The following is a 21,831-nucleotide window of genomic DNA, read 5'->3' on the forward strand; positions in this document are numbered from 1 at the left end:
TCCACACCATTTATTGAAAGATGCGCTTCTGGAGGAGACTTTTACAGATATGTACATTCTTAGCCCCAGGCTCAGAGTAAAGGAGTTGAGAACACACCCACAAACCGGTGCCCGTAGGCCCGCAGCACCACCCCGAAGTGGGGAGAGGGGAAGGGTGTGAAGTGGCCCCGATTTTAGTTGAGACCCAGGAAGATCCTCCCCGTCCCATGGATCCGGGCGGCTGCCCCCGGCTGCCCTCGCAGGATGGTCTGGAGGGCAGAGGAGGGCTCTGGGAAGCATCCTGCAGGCCCCGCTCTGCACATCCACGAGCGTCTCCCCTGCAGCACGGCAGGCGATGCGTGTGGCGTCTCAGAGCTGGGATCCAATCACAGTGTCGGGCAGCCAGTTTCTCATTTTACTTATTTATTTTTGAGACAGGATCTCGCTCTGTTGCCCAGGCTGGAGTGTGGTTGTGTGATCACGGCACACTACAGCCTCGACCTACCAGGCTCAAGCAATCTCAAGCGATCCTTTCACCTCAACCTCCCGGAGTGCTGGGACGACAGGCGCCGTCCCCACCACTGGGCCAAAAGGCATGTTGTGGAACCAGGCTCTCCGGAGCCCTTTGGGAGCCAGCCCCCTGTCTCTGAGTCACGCTCAGTTCCGTCGGAGCATCCTTCCCGCTGGGGTGTGTTGTTCCCATGTAGCCGTTTTCCCTTGGGAAGGAAAAGTCCTGTCTCCCCTCCTGTTGATTGTTTTCTTCTTGGTTCAGGAAGTATACTCAAGGGAAAAGGAAAATCATGTAAAAGAAAAAAGGGGCGTTCTTTGTTGCAGTCTCAGTTTGACTCATGAGTTAGAACTAGATTAACGTGAGAGCCTAACTTCTCTCCACTCGACAAAGATCGTGAGCAATAGAGCATCTGAGAATGAAGAAGTGACGTCTGCAGATTTATTTGTGGGGGAAGTCAGGTTTATTCTTGTCCGTCTCATTCAGGAGGCTGGGCGTGATGACTAAAGCTATGCTCACTTTATATTTGTCCATTTGTTTAAAACACCAGACTTTCCATTCTTCATTGTCGTTCCGTGTGAATCGAGATTCCTAGGATACGGTTTGTTGTAGCTTGAAGCTCGCCTTTTCTTCCTCTGGGAAAAGTCTACTCTTTAAAAGCCTGCCTCACACAAAACACTGGAAGTTTAAAAAAATACATGAAGTGCTGGTCACTTCCCTCCACTCCCTGAGTTGTGTGGGGCCCTGACCATTTGATGCTGGGTGCTGGTGGGAGCAGGTGTGCAGAGATGACTAGGCCTCAGCCCCACACTGAGTCACCTGCAGAGGCCATGCCCTGCAGAGCCCAGTCTCATGAGCCAAGCCCTTCTTAGGAACTCAGCATGTTGCCTCTAAAACTGGGAGCCTTCTTATGCAACTGACGATGGCTTAGTGTTGAAATCCACCTGAAAACACATCTTTGGCAAGAATTGAGAGACATTCCTACTGTGTTCAGGTGAAAATGCACCTCATGATGCTGTGTGCGTGCGTGTGCGTGCGTGTGTGTGTGTGCGTGTGTGTGTGCTTTGCTCCTGCACCCTCCTGGAGTAAGCACGCACTTTGCTAAGCAGGTGACTAAGCAGTTGGTTACTTTCTTTCTGCAGGACGCATCTAACTGGGCAACTGTGTGAAACTTGGAAGCTGAGTTGTGTTGCAATTCCCTTGCCTGGGAGGTTGGCAAGTATTTTAATAGTGCACTTCTGCAGTTCAGATACACTCGATGCCTTTCTGGAAGTTCCTGTGTGTGTGATGACACTCTGAAAGGGGTTCAGTAAACCTATTTTGTTTTGTCTGAAAACACCCAGTGACCCAGGGGTGTCTGCAGATACCACACTCTTGGTTTGTTTTCCGATTTTGAAAAACCACACTCAGCACCTAGCTAACCCTAAACAGTTTCCTTTCTGGCAGGAATAATTCCTAAGGGACATGTTTGCCCCAGTCACGGGGGTCACCCAGCAGGGCTTTGTCACAGCAAGCATCTGGGGACTAGAGTGGACCCTGCAGAAATTCACTGCGTGGCCCAGGCAGCAGCCCTGGCTCATAGCATCCGGGTGGTTGAGATTTTCTCCGTCATGCTTCTGGTCTGATGGTTCTTTCCTCCCCATACTAACTCAGATGAGCTGGAAACTGCTGTTGAGGAACCTGGGGAGACTTTACTAGAAGAGTACCTTGCACTGGGGTTTCCCAGGCGTCCTTCATAGCACCTCCCACAGCCTGGGCTTTCATGGGGCTGCGTGTCTGCAGCTCCTCAGGGCAGGGCAGCCTGCTCTGCCCCCCGCCGGCCTCCTGGCAGCTATACTGTGGGTGCAGGCACCCCACGTCTAGTATCATGCCTGGTATTGGGGAGGGTGCTAAATAACTCTATACTCAAGGGCTCTTCGAAGTTACAGAGTGAGCAGTGTCTCTGTAGGGAGAGGGTGGTGGATGTTGGATGAAGCTGGAGAGCTTGGTGCCTGCTGCCCTCCAGGGGCCGGGGGAGATGCGGTGGTCAGGGAGACTGTGAATGGCCATAGCTGGATAGACTCAGTGAAAAGCTGTGTGATTCCACTCCTAGGAGGGCCCTAGAAGTGTCAGATTCATAGAGACAGAAAGCAGAATGGTGGAGGCTGGAGGAGGAGAGAGGAGTGCATGTTTCGTGGGGACAGAGTTTCAGTTTGGGAAGATGACATTGCTCTGGGGTGAGTGGTGGTGATGGTTGCACAGCAGTCTAAGGGTACCTGCTGCCCCTGAGCTGTGCACTTACAGTGATTAAAAAGGTAAATTCGATGTTGTGTTGTTTGATCACAATATAAATGTGAAAAAAATGGAACGACTTGACAAAGCTAAAAGTTGCATTTCCTGCTGACTGGAGGCTTAAAGCTTGATGGTGACGCAGGCCCAGGCTTGGAGCTGCGACTGCCCACTCTAGTCCAGTGGGAGAGGGTTTGGAGACTTGGGCAGGCGTCTGCTGCCCCGGTGTCCTAGGCATCCACGGTGCAGCACAGGTGGCCTGTGGCCAGCTAGCTGCACACCAGAGGGAGAACCATGTATGTGGGCTGGACAGCATTCCAGAGATCTTGACCAAAATAGTTGAAAAACTTCTTGTGCAAGGATGTTTTGTTTAGACTGGAAGCCTGGATTTCCTTGCATTTCAGATCATTGTATTTTTTAAACAATAAAATGTCAACTATGGTAATTTTTCCCAAAGAGTTACACGCCTATTATTCTTTCATCAAGTACTTACGGAGCACCTACCTGCTAGGTGCTGGGCATCGTGCCCAGGGCTGGAGGTGAAACGGGCAGCCCGAGGCCTCCAGCTCACTTGGAGACACGAGCACGTGACCTGGCGCTCCCAGTTCGGTGAGGTGAGAAGCGTGCTGAGAGGAGACACTGGCCTGCTGTGCACTCGCTCCAGGGATCATGGAGCGCCACGTCCGGGAAGGCGTGGAGGGCGGCGGTGAGGGACACTGTGTGGCTTTGGGGTGAGGGTTGTGATTTTTGCCCTGGAGGCCCTCCAGGTCTGGAGGAGAAATATTAGGAAGGACAGTTAAAATACAAGGCATTAGCTGCTCGCTTCTAAAGGTAAGCATGGAGTACAGGGGAACAAGGCAGACGGACACCCAGCGCCATGCAGACAGAAAGAGGGGCTGGAAGCCAGGGGGCACTGTCTCCAAGTTGCAGGGGTGAGTAGGGGTCCGTGAAGTAAGGGTGGCCCTGGGCACAGTCTGGGCTGTGGTGTAGTGGGGAGACCGTGGCATTTATGGAAATGGTGACTAGTCTAGCATGGCAGAAGTGTGTGAGCTCAGTGCAGAGTGGTGTGACAGGCAGGGAAGGACCATATCACAGGAGGCCTTACATGCCACTCCAGGAAGGTGATTTACAGAGAAACCTGAGCAATTCTGCCCTTTTTCAATATTGTGCATATGAGCAGTGGTAAAGTAACAGTTTTTAAATCCTTTATGGTAAACAATATATCATATTTTGGCAATTTCCAAACTTACTAGATGACTATAATTTTCAAAATCTTAGAACATGAACCATAGACATTTGAATTAAGACCAAAAAAATCAATTATTTCTGCAGAAAAATGATCATTTAACAAAAGCCAAAAGGAAATTAAATATTAACAAAACATCACAAATATGTTTGAACCGATAGGACTAGATACCAGCTAGCTCAGGGACCGATGGAGGTTCGTGTTAATCTGTGGGGCCATGTGTTAGTGCTGTCTGTGGCACCGCCCAGTGACTCTCTGAGGAAGGGTGCACTGTTCTCAAAGGAATTACTCCATAAATGTTTAATATTTCCCTTAAACATGTATCAAAATAAAGTTAAAGTACGGAAATACGTGGGTTTTTTGTGAAAGGAAGTTTTAGAATAAATACGGCAGTTACTTTGCCCTTAAAAGCAATTAGTATGCGATGTGTCCACCAGCAAGATGCTTCCCAGATGATGGTCATTTTGTCATTTAAAAAAACGGACTATTTAGATGTTACAGAAGATACGAACACGTGTGATTATGTGAGTAGTAAGTTAATAGGATTTGTCTTTGGGTGCAGAATAGGTTGTTCGCCCCCTTTTTAAAGTGAAGCATGGGCTTGGATGTGTAGACATATTTTCTAGCTTATACACGATTTGGGAACGTCACAGAAACATTAAATGTTGAATTGGAAGTAACTGTTAGACACTCAATACCAGAGGATTTAGGTATAGATGTGTTACGCAATGGAAGACTTCGGGGAAACTGAGAGTTTGAGTTCCAGTGTGAGGGCAGTCAGGGCTGGGTGAGCGGGAAAGTCTGGGGACAGCTTTCTCTGGATGTCCGCATGTTGAGTTAAATATGGCTTGGGAAGCCAGTGCCTGGACTTTCGTGTTAGGGATGAAAGTCATCAGGGACAGTCGGCACTGCAGGCTCTACTCAGGCAGGGGAGAATCCAGGCACTGACTGTAATGTTTTTGTTTTTGTTTTTGTTTTTGAGACGGAGTCTCACCCTGTCACCCAGGCTGGAGTGCAGTGGCACGATCTTGGCTCACTGTAACCTCCACCTCCTGGGTTCAAGCGATTCTCCTACCTCAGCCTTCTGAGTAGCCAGGATTACAGGCACACACCACCACACTCGGCTAATTTTTTATATTTTCAGTAGAGATGGGATTTCACCATGTTGGCCAGGCTGATCTCGAACTCCTGACCTCAGGTGATCCGCTCACCTCAGCCTCCCAAAGTGCTGAGATTACAGGCATGAGCCACCACGCCCAGCCAACTCTTAATGTTTTGCACATTTCAATCCAGTTGTTTATTTAACTTTTTGAACATGCACACGCTTACATTTTTCATTTGAGAACGTGACTAATGAGAATTGCTGCCCATGTTTTGATGGCGAGGTTTCTTTTGTTTTTGACCTACTAGCAGTTTTGTGTAATGCCTGCCCCTCTCTTCCTCTTCCGTAAACCCAGGACCTGAGACCTAAGCTCTGAAATGCTTCCCCATTCTCTGCCAAGCCCAAGGCCAGCCTGGCTCCCTGTGGCTTTTTGTTTTCTTCGGATAATTCACCAGTTCTTATAAGCTTACTTTATGTTATAATCGTTGTGGGGTTCACAGAGGGTCTTTGGTCCTTCATATTCTTCAGAATACGAATACGTCCTCCTCCGTGACAGCCGAGCATGGTTTAACTGCAGCCGCACCGGAAGTGCACTCTGTGGACACACCGGCTGTGCCCTGGGTTGAAGTGCCCCTCACGGTAACCTGACACTCATGATTTATAAATGGAGCCGCCTGTGTGTCTCATGCATTTAAATTGCTTCACCTGCATGAAGAAGCGGGCGGCATTTGAGCAGTCAGTGCTGTTCCCTGTTGGTTTCATATCACCTGCTTTTCAGCACTGCTGCTGCTGTGGATCAGGGACTTCAGAGTGTGACAATCCTGGACAAGCCTTAACAAGCCCAGCCATGGCTCCTGTGGGTAGAGAGCTGAGCTGGTCACCTGCATCTTCACTAGGAGATGAAGCAACAAACTCAGTGCTGGGAAAGTCAGTTTTGGTTTGCAGAGAGCCTGCTGAGAACCTGCGAGGTAGCAGGCGCTTTTCTGTCCTCAGGGAAGGCAGACCAGCGCAGGGACACACATTTAAACAGCCGGTATCATGGTCACCAAGGGGGAAGGCCGTTCCAGGCTGGGGAGCAAAAGCTCACAGTGACGCAGTCCGGGGAGGTCGAGTCCCGCCGGAGCCCGGCTGTGCTGGGAGGAGGGGCCGGAGCGGAGTCTGGAGGTGAGCTGCATCCAGCTTTCCTGTGCCAGTGCAAGACCTCTCCGAGGCCTGTTGTCATTAGTGTAGTTATCAGGGAGGTCATCTCAGGCCACCACCACAGCCATGGCAGGGTCTAAGGGCCCTCTCCTGGCTGCGCACAGGAGAATATCCCAGGGCAGGCAGTCTGCATCAGGACCTGGGGTAGATTCAAGCTGGCAAGTTATACACTCCCTGTCCACCTCTGGACCCTTTGCTGGTGCACACGGAGTTCTTTTGGGGAAGCCAGGCCACCCAAGACCCTGTTTGGGTAGAAAGATGCTAAATATAGTAACAAGAAAGGGAAGTGTCAAAATGGGATAGCAAATAGGGTTCAAATCGCCAGCCACGAGCAGGGAACAAACACGGATGCCCCTCTTCAACACTGGCCGGGGAGCCCACCCCACACCTTTCAGTCCTGGGAAGAGCCCAGGCTAGGCCCACGAGGAGGTGGCCTCTCTGTCTCTAGAAACCAGGGCTCCAAAGGGAAAAGTGACCTCCTTGAGGTCCTGACGGCGAATGAAGAATCTGAATTGGAGCCACCCTTTCCTTCAAACCAGGATGCCCTCCACCAGCACCATCAGGCCAGGGCTGAGGTTTCCGAGGGACGAGATGTGAATTAGGCCTCAGTGGACATAGAGAAGTCCCCACTCCCTCAGGTGAGCAACGCAGGCCCCGATGTTGGCGATGATTCACTAATGGTTTATGCGGACAGCGAGCTGTTCAGGATGACTCAGTTCTCATAAAAGCCCAGTGATGATGTTTACAGATTTCTGCAGATCAGGAAACGGACACTCAACAGAGCTAGTCGATGGTGGAGCTGGGATTCAGACTCAGAATCAGCCTCCACTCAACCATGGTGCCATAGTGCCGGCCTCTGAAGGCCAGCTCAGCCCAGAATCAGGCCCAGCCACAGACCCACTCGACCTGCCTAGCCAAGGCCCCACACCAGGGAAAAGAGCAGAGCAAAACGGGTGCCACACTCCACAGCCGTTTCCCAGGGGCATGCCATCTTGGGCAGAAGTGTCATAAAGAGAGATATTGTTAGAGGGTTTTTTATTTCATTTTCTTATTTATTTGTTTGTTTGTTTATCGTGAGACAGCCTATGTTGCCCAGATTGGAGTGCAGTGGCGCACTCCTGGCTCACTGCAACCTCTGCCTCCTGGGTTCGAGTGATGCTTGTGTCTTAGTCTCCCAAGTAGCTGGGATTACAGGCGTCTGCCACCGTGCCTGGCTAATTGTTTTCTGTTTTTACTGCAGATGGCGTTTTACCATGTTGGCCAGGCTGGTCTCGAACTCCTGGCCTCAAGTGATCTTCCTCAGCCTCCTAAAGTGCTGGGATTACAGGTGTGAGCCACCGCACCTGGCTGGTTTTTTTTGTTTTTGTTTTTGTTTAATTTTTAAATACCCAAGATCTTTATTGAGAAACCGTAATAATAACCATCAGTAAGAATTCATTTTTTCCTTAATTTCCACAAGCTTGCTAGTTTTAACTTAATAGCATTCTCAAACCACTTCTAAACCAGTGTGTGGCAGGAGGCAGGGTATAATGAACAAATGTCTGCAGCCCAGCTGTGTGCTGGAACCAGCTCGTACTGGCTCCTGAGAGCCAACTTAAATTTTCAAAAACTTTGTGGGCTGATCGTTAAACACATGCATTGTGGAAAAGTTACGTGCTTACAGTTGATTTAGGTTAGCAGAGTTAACGCGCACTTAGCACTTCCTGTTGCCCGACTCCCTTTCGCCTCGGTGTGTCTGCCTGCCGTACCTGCAGGGCACAGGTGCTTCTCAGCACTGGCTGCCGCTCCTCTCAACTCCCGTTCAGTGACGTCACCTCAGCAGCTTGAGATTGGGCGGGGTGGTAGCGTCTGCACCACGGAAAGTGGCAGCCACTGAAAGGAGACGCCAGTCCAGCCCAAGCTGGTCGTGAGGCGCTTACCTGGGAGCCACTGAGTGTGTGTGTTCACCTTGCAGCTCGTGAGCAGTCACCTGGGAGCCGTTGAGGGCGTGTATTCACGTTGCATCTAGTGAGCGCTCACCTGGGAGCCACTGAATGTGTGTGTTGACCTTGCAGCTCGTGAGCGCTCACCTGGGAGCCACTGAATGTGTGTGTTGACCTTGCAGCTCGCTCACCTGGGAGCTGTTGAGGGCGTGGGTTCACCTTGCATCTCGTGAGCGCTCACCTGGGAGCTGTTGAGGGCGTGGGTTCACCTTGCATCTCGTGAGCGCTCACCTGGGAGCCGTTGAGGGCGTGTGTTGACCTTGCAGCTCACTCACCTGGGAGCTGTTGAGGGCGTGTGTTCACCTTGCATCTCGTGAGCGCTCACCTGGGAGCCACTGAATGTGTGTGTTGACCTTGCAGCTTGCTCACCTGGGAGCCGTTGAGGGCATGTGTTCACCTTGCAGCAGCAGCGTTCCCTGTCTTCACGTGAGGCCATGGCGTGATCATTCCCTGCTTGGGCATTTGGGGTGTTTCTGGCCATTCATTATAATCAAAGCTATAAACAGCAGTATATAAGGGTGGCAGTTGGGTTTCCCCTCTGTCCCTAATTCAAACCATAAAGCCTTATAGCTGAAGGGGACATTTGCTGTCATCTTATCCAAGCCTTGGACGTGAACCAGCCCATGGTCAAAGCATGGTGTGCAGAGCAGTGGGGCTGGCGTGTGATGGATTGTTGAGATTCCACGGCCTCATGTGCAGGAGTCTGAGGTGGGTTCCCCCGCTCAGTCCCTAGTATCTATGAGCTTGGGCAGATGATATAATCCATTGGAGGCTCAGCTTCACCCCTGAAGACCCCTTCTGTAGACCGGCTGCAGAGGTGAGATGCAGAGCCTGAGTCGGGCACTTGGCATAGGGCCTGGCCCCACTGGAATGTGCTGTTTCTGCCATTTTAACTGGGCCTGGGCAGTGCTATGTGACCTGGAGCCTTGGTGACCTGGGCGCTACTTTCCAGTGCCCGTGGAGAGAGGAGAACCTTGGTAAAGAACGGAACTGGGGTCTCCTGATCTCGGGCCGTTTGCCCTCACCAGGCTTTGTTGAGAGGTGACCGGCACTTAGTGTCGCAGTGTACTGGGCCTTCCACACTCGGACCAGTCTCATGTGGCAGTAACTTCCTAGTGGCTCAGCGCCGTGTGGGGAGAGTGCTTCCTACTGTGCCTCTCAACGTAGTGGGCTGGGCAGGGCCCACAGTGGCTCTGTGTCTGATGGGGACGGGGGTCCCCCGTGGTCCCTGGGTCTCTGCCTGTGCCTTGGTTCTAGGGTTCTTTGTCTAGAAGATGCCAGGTGGCCAGGTGACCCGAACACTCAGTGTGGGTACCACAATGCCAGCTGTCCGCCCACCTGCTGTTGCCAGGTGCTCCCGCACATGACATCCGACTCCAGGTAGCTGCACAGCAGCCCTCTGGGAGCAGCCCTCCTAATGTGTCCTGTTGATCCAGTGGTGACCTCATGATCCAAGCTTTTGACCTCGGGGACTTGACTGGTCATCTGGTCCACAGAGTACTAGGTTGGACCAAACCGGCCTCCTCATGGTCCTCCCCCCACCAGCTTGCAGTGTGGCCTTCACGGGGACCTCTGTGTCCCAGCCCAGGCACCTTTGAGGGGTCCCTGCTGCCTCTGGCGTGAGGGGCCACGCCCTCAGCCCAGAGCCAAGGCCTTCCTGGCCTGGCTGCCGCTGCCCTGTCTCCGGCGCTCCTTCCCACACTGTGCCCTTCATCCTACCCTCTGCACCCGGCCTGGGACCTGCCAGGTCCTTTCTCTTCCGGGGTGACCTTCAGCCCTAGAAATGTGACTGAATGTGGCTCCTCCCACACTAGTGTTCTTTGTTTGCAGAGAGGGCCTGTCAGATGCTGGTCTTTCCCCCATTTCACAGGGGAGAAGACAGGCTGGGAGGGGTGGGGGAAATGCCTCACTGGGTGTCACATGCTGTTGCCGCTGCCACCATAGTGTCCCTGGAGCAGGAGGTGCTGCCCCAGCACCTGCATTCCTGAGTCCCCGGGTGGGGCAGGTCTGGTTCCACGTCATCGGAGCTGTCATCAGCGCCGCGTCCCAGTTTGGCAAAACGCACTCACCACGTCTGTGCCACGTGCTCTTCGGCAGTATTGCTCTTCTTCTCATTTCTTCAGAAAATGGACAGTGTCAGCACTGCACTTCCCTGGGCAGGAGACTTCAGGTGGCTAATTCCACAGGAAGATAGTGTCAGGTATAGGTGCCGGAGCAGCGGCCGGACCCTCCCCAGGTGCAGCGTGAGCTTGGGCAGCAAGGCCGGGGCAGCGGAGGCGGCACTGGCCTGGGCGCTGCTCCTGGCAGTCCCCAGCCATCAGGGCCCTTCCTGCCCTGCTGCTTACCCCATCCCAGAGCTGGGCACACCTGGGGCTTCAGACCTTCAGGTGGCCGCCGGAGCTGCTGTCTCAGGGCCTCTCTCTGGCACAGCTGTTTGTCTCCAAGGACTGTCCTGTGAGTGTACGAGGCCCTGCTGGCTGTGCTGGGAACCCTCGGCACCCACAGGTCTTCGCGGCCGCTTCCCTCTCTGCCTTCTGTCCCGAGAGGCTTTCTGATGGAAGGGTGGGGGCTTCAGGAGTGGCCCTCCCTTGTTGAGATGGGGTGCTCGATAGCGCCTTTAACTTTGAGGAACTCCGGGGCCCGGCCCTGATAGCCACAGTGGGTCTTACTTGAGTCGGTGATGCAGAAACGGAGGCCTGTGCTTCTTCACCTTCTGGGAAACCTACTTCCAAGAGTCTATTCACCGGGCCGGCTGTGTTGTGGAAAATAGTCTAATACGGCCTCTGATATGTAATTCATTTACCGAGAGTAAGTGGACTTGCAGAGAACTTTCTTACCATCGTATGATGGTGCTGTGGTGTTATCCTTCCAGCGTTTTGAACTCACTGCCCGTGGACGTCATCAGAACACCACGGCCGCAGGAGTGCAGGCAGGGATCTAGTGTTGGGCGCTGAGCTGTGCGCGCCGTGTTCTCCTTTAATCTCCAGAATGCCCACCTTTCCCAGCATGCCCATTTACATGCAGGGCAGCATGTTCGAAGCCCAGGCTGCTCCAAAGTCCCGCAGCCAGAGTCCTGCAAGCTCAGAGCTGAGCATCTCTGCCCGGAGGCCATGTGGTCCCTGCCGTTGGCCAGGCCCTGGCTGTGAGGGAGGTGCAGGTTGGGAAGTCTGGCTCATCACCCGGCGGGTCTGTGGCCAGGGCCCACCTAGCACGTGCTGGAGTGGCAGCAGGGTCTCTCCTATGGGTGGAGGCCGTGGTCTGCGGGCGCCGTCACCCACCATGTGCTTGTTGAGAGCCTCCTACGACGCGGTCCTGGATGGTACGGATGCCTTAAAGCTCATGGCCTTGGCAAAGGAGTGCCTGGACGCCAGGGGAGCCGCCCCTGCCCGGGGAAGGCACTGGCCGGGCCCTCCCCAGTGGCCATGGCTGAGGCCCTGAGTGGAATGTGAGCCTGGTGTTTTCTAGAAGAGGAGGTGGGGTGGGGTGGGCGGCTGGAGTCTGGTATGGAGAGGGAAGCGGCCTGGCATGGGCTGCCCAGACAGTGGGTAGGGTAGGGTCTTGCGGGCTGCAGGCAGCAGGGTGGACTCTGAGGGCACTGGACGCTGCGGCGGGTGTGAGCAGTGAGTTTTTAGGTGGTCACTCTGGCTGCAGGTGGTGGGTGGGTTATAGAGGATGAGGGAGGAACCAGGGGTCAGTTGGAAGCCTGCTGTGCTCACAAAACTCTGCTCCTAAGAGTGCAGCTCTTTTAAGGGCACTAAGCAGTTACTGAGTGTCAGGTAAGGGGGAAGGTCGAGTACTTCAGGCAGAGGCAGCAGTGTCTGTGACGGTCCCATGGGCGGGAGGAGCTGATAGGAGACAAGTGTATGACGGGGATGTGTGGCCGAGGAGGCAGCGGCACCTGGTGCCAGATGGGCTGTGTGGCGGGTGGTGTTGGTGCGCGGGGTCCTGCCAGCATGAATGGTGGGTGACAGAGCCTTTTCTCTGAGATAGGGGATCCCAGAGGAGGTCTAGATATGAAGCGGCAGATCAAGAGATGGGTTTGGGATGTATTGAATTAGAACTTTCCTTTCTCTCCTCTGCGGCCTGGGGTAGCTGTCGGCTTCTGAAACTGATGAGGCAGCTGAGGGTATGGCCAGCTTTGACCCCTAAGCTTAGCGAGGGCTGCAGGACATGGACTGCATTTTGTGCTCTTCAGGAAGCTTCCGGAATCTCAAACCAAAGGCCATATGGTTGCTTATACAGCTACGATAACATCACTGTGTCATCACAAAGATGTTTGCTTATTGCAACATCTGTTTGGAAGAGCCGTGAGGATGGGTGGCTGTGCCGATAGGGCAGAGAGCAGCCCATGTTCCAGCCGCGGGGGGTGCGAGCCCCATGAGCCAGCCAGTGAAGACAGGTGACTGCCAGTGAAGACAGGTGACTGCCAGTGAAGACAGGTGCCCACAAGTTGGACACAGGGGTCGGCTCTGAGACAGTACAGCAGCTGCAGAATGTTCCTGCTGGCTTTCTGGAGCGTCAGTGTCCTGCTTGAGCCTGGCCGAGGGCCTCTAGCCAGGCTGTTGAGGCACCCGTCCTTGTTGAAGAGGAGAAACAGTGGCCCCCTGGGAGTTGCTGGGGGGCACTTGGCACAGGGCTGCAGGGACAGCATCATCGCCCTGGAAACGAAGTCCAGCCTCAGGGCCGTCCCGTCCAAAGACCCTTCGGAGTCTACTGAGGTCAAATTAATGGAGTCTTCAGAAAGGCTAGAATGCGCAATTTCAAAACAGCTGCCTCCACCCAAATCACCCCATGTAAAGCTTGCAGTGAGCCACAGCCTCTTGGGCACCCGACAGCTCCACTCCACACAGCTCTCCCCTCAGGGCTCTGCCTCACCCTCTAGAGATGAGGCGCTGGGTCCCGGCTTTCAAGTTTCAATTCCTCCTCTCCTATGAAAGGCCAAAGCCCGGGAACTTATTGTCTCCTGCCCCTTCACCGCCAGATTCCCCCGCAGGGCTCAGGGAGCCATAGCTGGCACTCTGGGAGGGGATGGGTGGGCCATGGGTGTTGGAGTGGGGAGGCAGCACATGTGAGAACACTCAAGATGCTGCTGTCCCCCCCACCCTAAATGATGGCCCATTTGCAGTAGGCTCAGAAAAAGCACCTGATCTTGCCCTTCTTTTCACCCCCTCCCTGCCTTCCTGTGGCTCTAGTGGTTCTGGAACATTCCTTGCAGCTGTGGGGCCCTTGCCAGCACAGAGCCTCGGTGCCAGGGGACCCAGTGCCAGTGGCCCTTCCCCTCTTGCAAGCAGGTGGCCCGAGCCCTGGGGGCCCGGCTCCCCTGGCCCAGTGTCTTTCCTGTCTGAGGCCCTTCAGAAGTGGCTCCCGACAGGGTTCCTTGACTTAAATTCATCAGAGGTCACTCAAGGATGCTAAGCCTTTCCCACGCAGGACTTGTGCTCACGAGTTTCACGGCACTGTGGCATTTGGTCCCAGCACAAAAGTATATCTCTATGTGGAAGCTTTGTCCATTGAAAGAAAGGATGCAAGTTCCTGTTCCCATTGCGGATCTTTTGTTAAACATTTATAGGCGACTTTCCCACTCCCTGGCACACCCCCCCGCCCCCGCCAGCCTCCCCCCACCAGAAAGTCCCAGTTTATCACACACGGCACTGTGAACAGGAGCCGCCACACGTGACCCGAGCGTCGCCCGTGACCTCACACAGCCCGCGGCCGAGCGGTGACACAGTGAGTATTTCCTGTGAACAGGGAACCTTCCTGGTCCCACCATTGTTGTTCAGCTTTTCCCTGGGAAAAAAACAAAACTTATTTACTGGGCCCGGCGTTGTGTTTGTGTGGAGCCGGGCTGGGAAATGCCCCATCGGAGGCGTCCCAGTGGCAGCCCCCTGCCGCGAACCGGGGAGACCGAGTTCTCACCACTGGGGACGGCGGAGCAGGATCCGCGAGGCAGGCAGGCGGCAGCTGTGCCCTCCCAGGGCCGCTTTGAAGATGTGATGAAAAATGTTTATTTTTCTTGCCAAGATGCTTAAAACAAAGGGAGCTGTCCCCTGTTACTCGGGACCACTCAGTCCTGCAGCCCAGCTCTGTGGGCACCCGGCGGGCATCCCGTGGCCGTGCTGCCTCAGGTGCTGGGGACTGAGATGGAGCTGCTGCCTTCCTATTGGGCTTGAGTTTTCCTTGCAGCCTGGAATTGAAATTGACTTTTAGGCCGACTGGGGAGGGAAGAATGAGACACAGACACTGCTGGCCCTGTCCTGGCCCCCGGCCTATCTCTCCATCCTCAGCCTGACCTGCTGGTGGTCCCTGCGGCCTTCACCCCATGACCACTCCCGAGGGAAGCCTCCTGCGCCCCTGGCAATGCTCCTTCCCTGCGTACCCCAGTCATGGGTCTCCTGCTCTGGCCAGATTCTGGGTTCCTCCAGAGGGGACAGGCCAGCACCTGGGGTGGTGCCAAGCCCACCGAGAGGTTCAGCAGCGACAGCTGTCGTTGGGTGTAGATGCTTGGTGCTAAGGTGCACCACCCCCTCCAGGGAAAGTGCACGGGGCAGGGCACCTTGCGCATCAGCATTGAGAGCGCCCCAGCAGGAGGCCCCATGTGGTTCTTGCAGCACTGAGCACTGTGGGTGGGAGGCACAGGTGGTGGTGCCACGGCGGGCTCTGCCTTTCCACTGGTCCCCTTAGAATGTGCCAAGTGCCAGTCCCGACGTGCAGACTTGGGCTTGTCTAAGCAGAGGGGAAAGATGAGAAAGGAAGCCCCGCAGTGTCTTGTTGAGGATTGGAACACGGCCCCTGATACCACAGGGTGTAAAGTTAAAATCACGATGTCAGGCCACGAGGAACAGTCAAAGGCTTCTAGGCACAGTCCGTGACAGCTGTGTGGTTTGAGGGGCCGCCCTGGGTCCCAAGGCAGGCCAGCCAGGTGTGGGGGTGAGTTAGTGGGGGGTCAGAGAGAGGCGTGGGGGGGCCTGACCTAGGGCTGGGGGCTGGCAACACAGGAGAGACCGGGGCCAGGGCTGCACAGGGGCCAGGTCAGCTGCAGGGGCTATAGGAGTCAGAGCTGAGGGCAGAGGGGAGGAGGCTTGCTGGTGGAGGAAGACCTGGGGCCAGGTCCCACCAGGCTCTGGAGGGACCTGTGGGGCAAGGGTGGAGAAGCGGCCTCTGCAGGAGGACTGGGAGCCAAGGGCCTGGTCTGGGCCCAGCGGTTCCCCCAGTGCCCTGTCTCTTGTCTCCTGGGGTGAGAAGCCTCCCTTGTGGGGACGGCTGCCTGGTCCAGGGCTGCTCGGACCCAGCGTCTTCCCGTCTCAGGGCTGGCAGCACGAAGGCAGGACAGGCCTGTGCACGCAGCACCCCCTCTAGATTGGGTGGGCTGGGTCGCACCTGCAGCTCCTCCCCGCCCTCCTGACACCCAGCCAGCGCTCGGGGCAGAAACCAAGCAGGAAGGTGACAACTGGAAGAGGGAATGCCTGGGTTTCTCACTTGGCACCGCTTTTAACCCGACTGTTGGCCTTTGTTGATGCAACACAGGGTGGCTAAAACTTGGATGGGTAACTTCACTCTGCCTTTCTTGAAGAACCCACAGGCAGAGTTAGGGTGGAGTTAGGAGATGGGGCGGGAATTTCAAACCCTCGTGTTAAATAAAACCGTGGACATCTCAGAGGAATGTAACAGTATAGTCTGTGACGTATCAGTCACAGTGGATACAACTAGGATACAACTCAGTGTTATTAGACATTTTTTTTTTAAAGGAAAAGGCGACCCTTGCTGGAGGATGGCAGCAGTGGAGGCTGACCCGCGATGTCGCACGTCGCACTGGTCAGAGGGGTGTGTGTAACTGCGCCCAAGAACAGAAAGCACTCTCAGAATGGAGAGCAGGGAGTCCCAGCAGAGAAACGGTAGCTACAGAAAAAGAGCCAAGTGGAAATTCTAGGTCTGAAAAATAAAGTATCAAAATAGAAAATGAACCAGATGGGGTTAACAGCAGATAGGAGAGGACAGAAGAGTCAGTGGACTTAATGATTCGTCAATGGAAATGATCATATGGAGATTAAAGCTTGAAAAAAGAAATGAAGAATGCTCCAGGAAACAGAGGGATGATCTCAAAGGTCTGTCTGTCATGGGAACCTCAAAAGAAAGGAATTAGAGAATGGAACGTAAAACTTTTGCAGGGGCAGGTACAGTGGCTCAGCCTGTCAGCTCTTCAGGAGGCCGAGGTGGGCAGATTGCTTGAGCTCAGAAGTTTGAGACCAGCCTGGCCAACATGGCGAAACCCTATCTCTACAAAAAATACAAAATCTAGCCGCCGGGTGTGGTGCACACCTGTACCCAGCTACTCGAGAGGCTGAGGCACAAGAATTGCTTGAATCCAGGAGGCTGGAGGTTGCAGGGAGCCGAGATTGCACCATGGCACTCTAGCCTGGGTGACAGAGCAAGACTCTGTCTCAAAAAAAAAAAAAAAAAAAAAACCTCCACAACTTTGAGGTAAGACATAACGGAATGTTTTCTAAACTTGGTGAAATGTATAAATCTACAAATTCATGAAGCTCCAGAAAGCCCAGCCAGGATGTGTGCACAGAAATCCGTATCTAGGCTCGTCATTGTCCAACTGCTGAAAAGTAGCAGTAAAGAGAATCTTTAAAGCAGCCGGAGGAAAAGAGATCATTACATACAAGAGGACACTCATGGGAATCACCACAGCCGCCCTGTCAGAAACCACGGGGTTCAGAACACAGTGGATCACATCTTCAAAGATCTGGGCTGGGAGGAATTAACCCAGAATTCTGTGTGCAGCAGAAATATTCTTCAAGAATAAAAGTGTAATAAAGAGAGTTCAGACAGAATCGAAGAGCATTTGTCGTCAGCAGAGCCCCTCCTATTAGAAATGCTAAAAAAAAAAAAAAAAGAAAAAAGAAAAAACCTACAGAAAATCCTTCAGGCTTAAGAGAAGGGCTATCAGATGAAAAGTCAGAGTTTTCAGAAAGGAAAGAGGACTGCTGGAAATGGTGAAGTGGGTTGGTTCAGGTCAGCTAGCATTCCAGCCCTCTGTGGGTCGCAGGTCCCATCTGGTGCCAGACTAGGGCGAGTGGTGCGGAGAGAGGAGGGAGCGGTCTCTCGGGAGCGCAGTGGGCGGCTGAGGTGGCTTCAGTGCTGTGTGGAAAATGCAGGACCTGGCGTGCCCAGGGTGGGCGGGGGCCTCCTGGGTGGATGGCTCTCAAGGAGTTTGAAAAGTGACAGCAGGAGGGGTTCCCAGGCAGGGAGGTGAGAACCAGCGTGCTGCTAGAGGAGACAGAGCCCTTCTGGGAGCCCAATCCAGAGGAGCCAGGGCCGCACACGGGCCCCCTGCCTGTCTGTGTCGCTCAGGAGCAGCCCTCCCCTCCCCACCATGACCGAGATGCGGGGGGAACAACGTGGCTTCCCAGGGCTATGTCCTTGGGGGTGGTCCTGCCCAAATGTGACCCAGAGGCAGCCAGCTTGGGAGCCCCAGCTGGGTTTGCTGACATATTGGTACAATCTGCATGTGGTGGGAGTAATAACCGCCTCCCAGTCTTTCTGAAGTTTTGAGTGTCGTGCCCTCTGCGTAGTTTTGATAAAGAGACTTTTCTGGGAAATAGGCTTCCTGATGGATAATTATTAACAAGGGCAGGGACTCGGCTCCAGTGAAGCTGAGGAACCCGCGTCTGCCATGTAAACTCTCACCCATCCAGCGGACATGCTCCACAGACTTCTCGCTTCCCGAAACATCAGTCCTTTCTGCTGACTTCTAGTAGGAATAAAATTCACCCTTCCTGAAGTTGTGTGCAGTGCAAAGGTCAAAGCAAACACCTTAAATTCTCGGCCGAACGCGTATTTGAGTGGACACATTAGCAATAATTTTAAAAGGTGCTTCCCTCCTCCTCTGAAAATGATTTCCTCCTCCCACACAAGCTTATTTTTCTTGCTAGTTCAGCACAATATTCTCAATGGATTTTGGCAGTGTAAAATGTTAGCCAGATGAACCGCTGGTGTGCCAAGCACCTTTACTTTGTGAGGAAGCGTTTTACTGACATACAGCATGGGGAGAGGGCATAGATCTCAAGTCCCCTGCGGGATGAACTGGCACCACGTGATTGAAGCGTGGGACTCCCATCCGGATCAAGAACAGACACCCGGCCCCGAAGCCCACCCCACTTCAGCCACTGCCCCCTGCAAGGGCGACCGGCACCCGAGTTCTCACAGTGGAGAGTCCTTTCCACGCCTTTGGACGTCACACGACAGGCGTCAGAGGTGTGTGGTCATCTGTGTGGGCTTCGCTCAGCACTGCGAGTGGGCTCGTGTGCACGGCTGCACGAGGCAGCTGCCCGTTCCCATGCCGTGGTGCTTGTGACTGCTGACATTGCGTGCCCGCCTGGTTGGCGATGGACACACAGGTTTCTGTGATAGGGAGGCAGCGTGTAAACTCAGGGACAGAGTTTGAAATCAGGTAACCCTGGGCTGAAATCCTAGCTGTGTGACCTGGGGTAGATTACCTAACCTCTCTGAGCTTCAGTTTCCCTGTCTACAATAGGCACAGTATTTCCTACCTCCCTGGATGGTCAGGAAGGAGAATGTGAGCGTGATAGGTGCCATCTGCAACCCTTTGGCTCCAGCTGGACACACTTATGGTGCATCCCCCCACCCCCACTCAGTAGCCACACAGAACAGCCTTTTGCCGGCAGTGGGGACCCTCCGCAGGACCCTCTGTGGTACATTTTCAGCCAATGAGGTCCGAAGTCGTGGGCCCTTCCTGCCTCTGTGAAGCTGCAGTCACCGTCCTGCTCTTGTAGACCGTCTGGTGTCAAGGGACAGTGGCCCTGTGCCTGCCACCCTCAAAGTGGCCTTCAGCAGCCCCGAGGCCCTGGTCAGCGCCAGCAGTGTGGAGGGGCTCTCAGCCCTGTGTCCAGCCCCGGGCGGGGCGCCCTCCATGTGCCTGCACAGTCAGTGTGTGCTGCCCCTTAGGCTGGGGCCTGTGCAGGTGGGGCCCACTGGCCCTCCAAGGCCTGGGTGCTTTTCTCTGGCCACCTGATGCTTATAGTTGGGGCCGGTTTGATTTCAGATCATCTGGCCTTGCAGAAAAAGGGAAGTCTACTCCGTGGAGACAACCTGAGCGGGGGGTGTGCGCATGCGTGCATGTACACAGCGGCACCTGCCTGTCGCGGGGCTCCCAGGCAGACTGTGGCAGAGCCCGGCCAGTGCCTGCCTGTGCGACGGCCCTCGTGTCCCTTGCAGGCCTTCCGGAGCAGTACTACAGCCTCACCTGGTTCCTGAGCCCCATCCTTGGCCTCATCTTCACACCTCTCATTGGGTCTGCAAGTGACCGGTGCACCCTGAGCTGGGGCCGCCGGCGGCCTTTCATCCTCGCCCTCTGCGTTGGTGTCCTCTTTGGCGTTGCACTTTTCCTTAACGGCTCTGCCATCGGTAAGTTTCTCGGCCACACCTGGCGTCCTCACAACACAGACGAGGGCCTGGCCCTGGGTAGCTCCACTCAGTAAAAGCTGAATGGTGTTGAATATTCAGGCTGACCCTCTGTGGGCCTGGCTGGGCAGCCGAGGCCGCCCTGGCGGTAATCACCCGTGGTAGCGCTGAAGCCGGCCCCATGTGGGAAAGCTGGAGGAACCTGTTCACAGGGAAACGCTTCCTGTTGTGATCATTTGTTTTTAATGCGTATCTGACACCACGTCCTGTTTCCAGCATTCTTTCAGAAATTATCTTTTCTTTTTTTGTTCTCCTTTTCTTCGACTTGGTGTTAAAATGTCCAGAACCTGGTTTGATGTTTGTGTTTTGCCTTCTTGGTTGTTGTTTCCTTTTGAATTAAAGCACCTCTGTGTGGGAAAATAGTTTTTGCCTTGAGGGCACCCATCAAAAACTGTTAAAAACATTTTTCTGGCAACAGCTTTTTGAGACAGAGGAGCTTAATCTGTCTTCTGAACTAGAGGAACTTGCCCTGGGTCTGCACTGATGCAGAGGGAGCTGAGGAAGTTGAGCGGCAGGAGGAGAGGCCCTGGGACGCTTCTCAGAGCCCGAGTGGTCACTGGCCGTGGGGTGGGCTTTGTCGCCAACAGGCGATGCCTCTGATTGTGTGCAGGGGTGCGGCTGCCCTGGCGCCTGCTGGGCGCGGAGCTGCCGGCCCCCTGCCTGTCTGTGTCCCTCAGGAGCAGCCCTCCCCTCCCCACCATGACCGAGATGCGGGGGGAACAACGTGGCTTCCCAGGGCTGTGTCCTTGGGGGTGGTCCTGCCCAAATGTGACCCAGAGGCAGCCAGCTTGGGAGCCCCAGCCCCTCTGCCTCGGAGCCGTCGCCTGCCCGTGGTCTGAGGAGGCCAGCAAGGACCACCTGGGCAGAAAGCCCGTCTCCCGCGCCTCCCGAGACGGGGCAGGTGTATCTGCATTCAGGCTAATCACAGCACCTTGGGCCTGGGTCCCGGGCCCTGGCCCGCAATCCTCTCATCTTGTCAGGAGGGCACTGCGTGTCTCCCTGATGGGAAGTGGAGACCCAAGTTGAGCCTCAGCCATCAACATTGATCTGGATTCAGGGCCAGACTCCCCTGAGGCAGGAGGGACATGTGTGGGGACAGCTGCTTTTGAGTGCCGGCAGCCCACTGCAGGAGGACTCGTAGGTGAGGCGAGGCCCCTGGCACCTTCCTCTGCAGAGCCACGTCTCCTGAACCCAGGCTGCCCTGAGAGTTTGTGTGCAAAACCCCCAGAGTTTGGGGCATCGTTTCCTTTCAGACCTAGATCAGGCCCAGTAAAACCCCCTGCGCCTGCCTTGCCAAGTCTTGTCAGTGTCCCCTGCGGGTTGTCTGTGGCGTGAGCACTTTTCCCCGTGGGCGTCTGCTCTACCATGTGTGGCCTTCTTAGCAACACTGAATTCATGCTTCCAGCACAGCAGCCGTCCTCTGACCGCCAGGGTCGAAAGGTCCATTCTAACCCTTTCTGTTTGAAAAAATGTCAAAGGCAAGTAAACCCTTGGAGGTGCGGTAAACAGCTAACTGAATGGGGAGAAAATCCCTGGAACCCACAGAAGTGTGTAAAACAAAGCCCAGCTCCTTTTCACTGCCTTTGTGCCTAAGAGCCTCTCTCTGTCTTGCACAGGAAGGCTGGCGTGGTTTTGCGACCGTGCCCCCTCCGCATGCCCCTTCCATGTGGCTGTTTGCTCTCAGGCCCACCCTGGCCAGTGCTTGAGTACCTGACCGCCCTTCCGTGTGCTCTGCGCAGGTCTGGCCCTCGGCGATGTCCCCAACCGGCAGCCCATCGGCATCGTGCTCACGGTGCTGGGGGTGGTGGTCCTGGACTTCAGCGCCGATGCCACTGAGGGGCCCATCCGCGCCTATCTGCTGGACGTGGTGGACAGTGAGGAGCAGGACATGGCCCTCAACATCCACGCCTTCTCTGCCGGTAACGCTCCTGCACCGAGCCAGTGTGGCTGGGCTCCAACGTGCCTGGACCTGGTGTGGGGAGGGGACGGGAGCCTGTGTTGTCGGCGCTGCCTCATCAGGCTGCATGGAGGGTTGAAGCAGTGGGCAGGGTCTCAGGAC

General features: G+C 54.8%; 1 protein-coding gene across 4 annotated transcripts in view; it reads left to right on the forward strand.

Annotated features, from left to right (window-relative positions):
* Positions 1-21,831, forward strand: part of LOC105488395 (solute carrier family 45 member 4) — a 95,487-nt gene that overhangs the window by 65,723 nt on the left and 7,933 nt on the right. For 3 of the 4 annotated variants that reach the window (XM_011752385.3, XM_011752386.3, XM_071067720.1), the window contains exons 3-4: positions 19,527-19,715; positions 21,512-21,691. In XM_011752385.3, the coding sequence (XP_011750687.2) occupies positions 19,527-19,715; positions 21,512-21,691 (369 nt within the window). The remainder of the gene's footprint in view (positions 1-19,526; positions 19,716-21,511; positions 21,692-21,831) is intronic. The other variant, XM_071067721.1, reaches the window with a different exon arrangement.

The sequence above is a fragment of the Macaca nemestrina genome, chromosome 8 (genome assembly GCF_043159975.1).
Source record: "Macaca nemestrina isolate mMacNem1 chromosome 8, mMacNem.hap1, whole genome shotgun sequence".
NCBI lineage: Eukaryota > Metazoa > Chordata > Mammalia > Primates > Cercopithecidae > Macaca > Macaca nemestrina.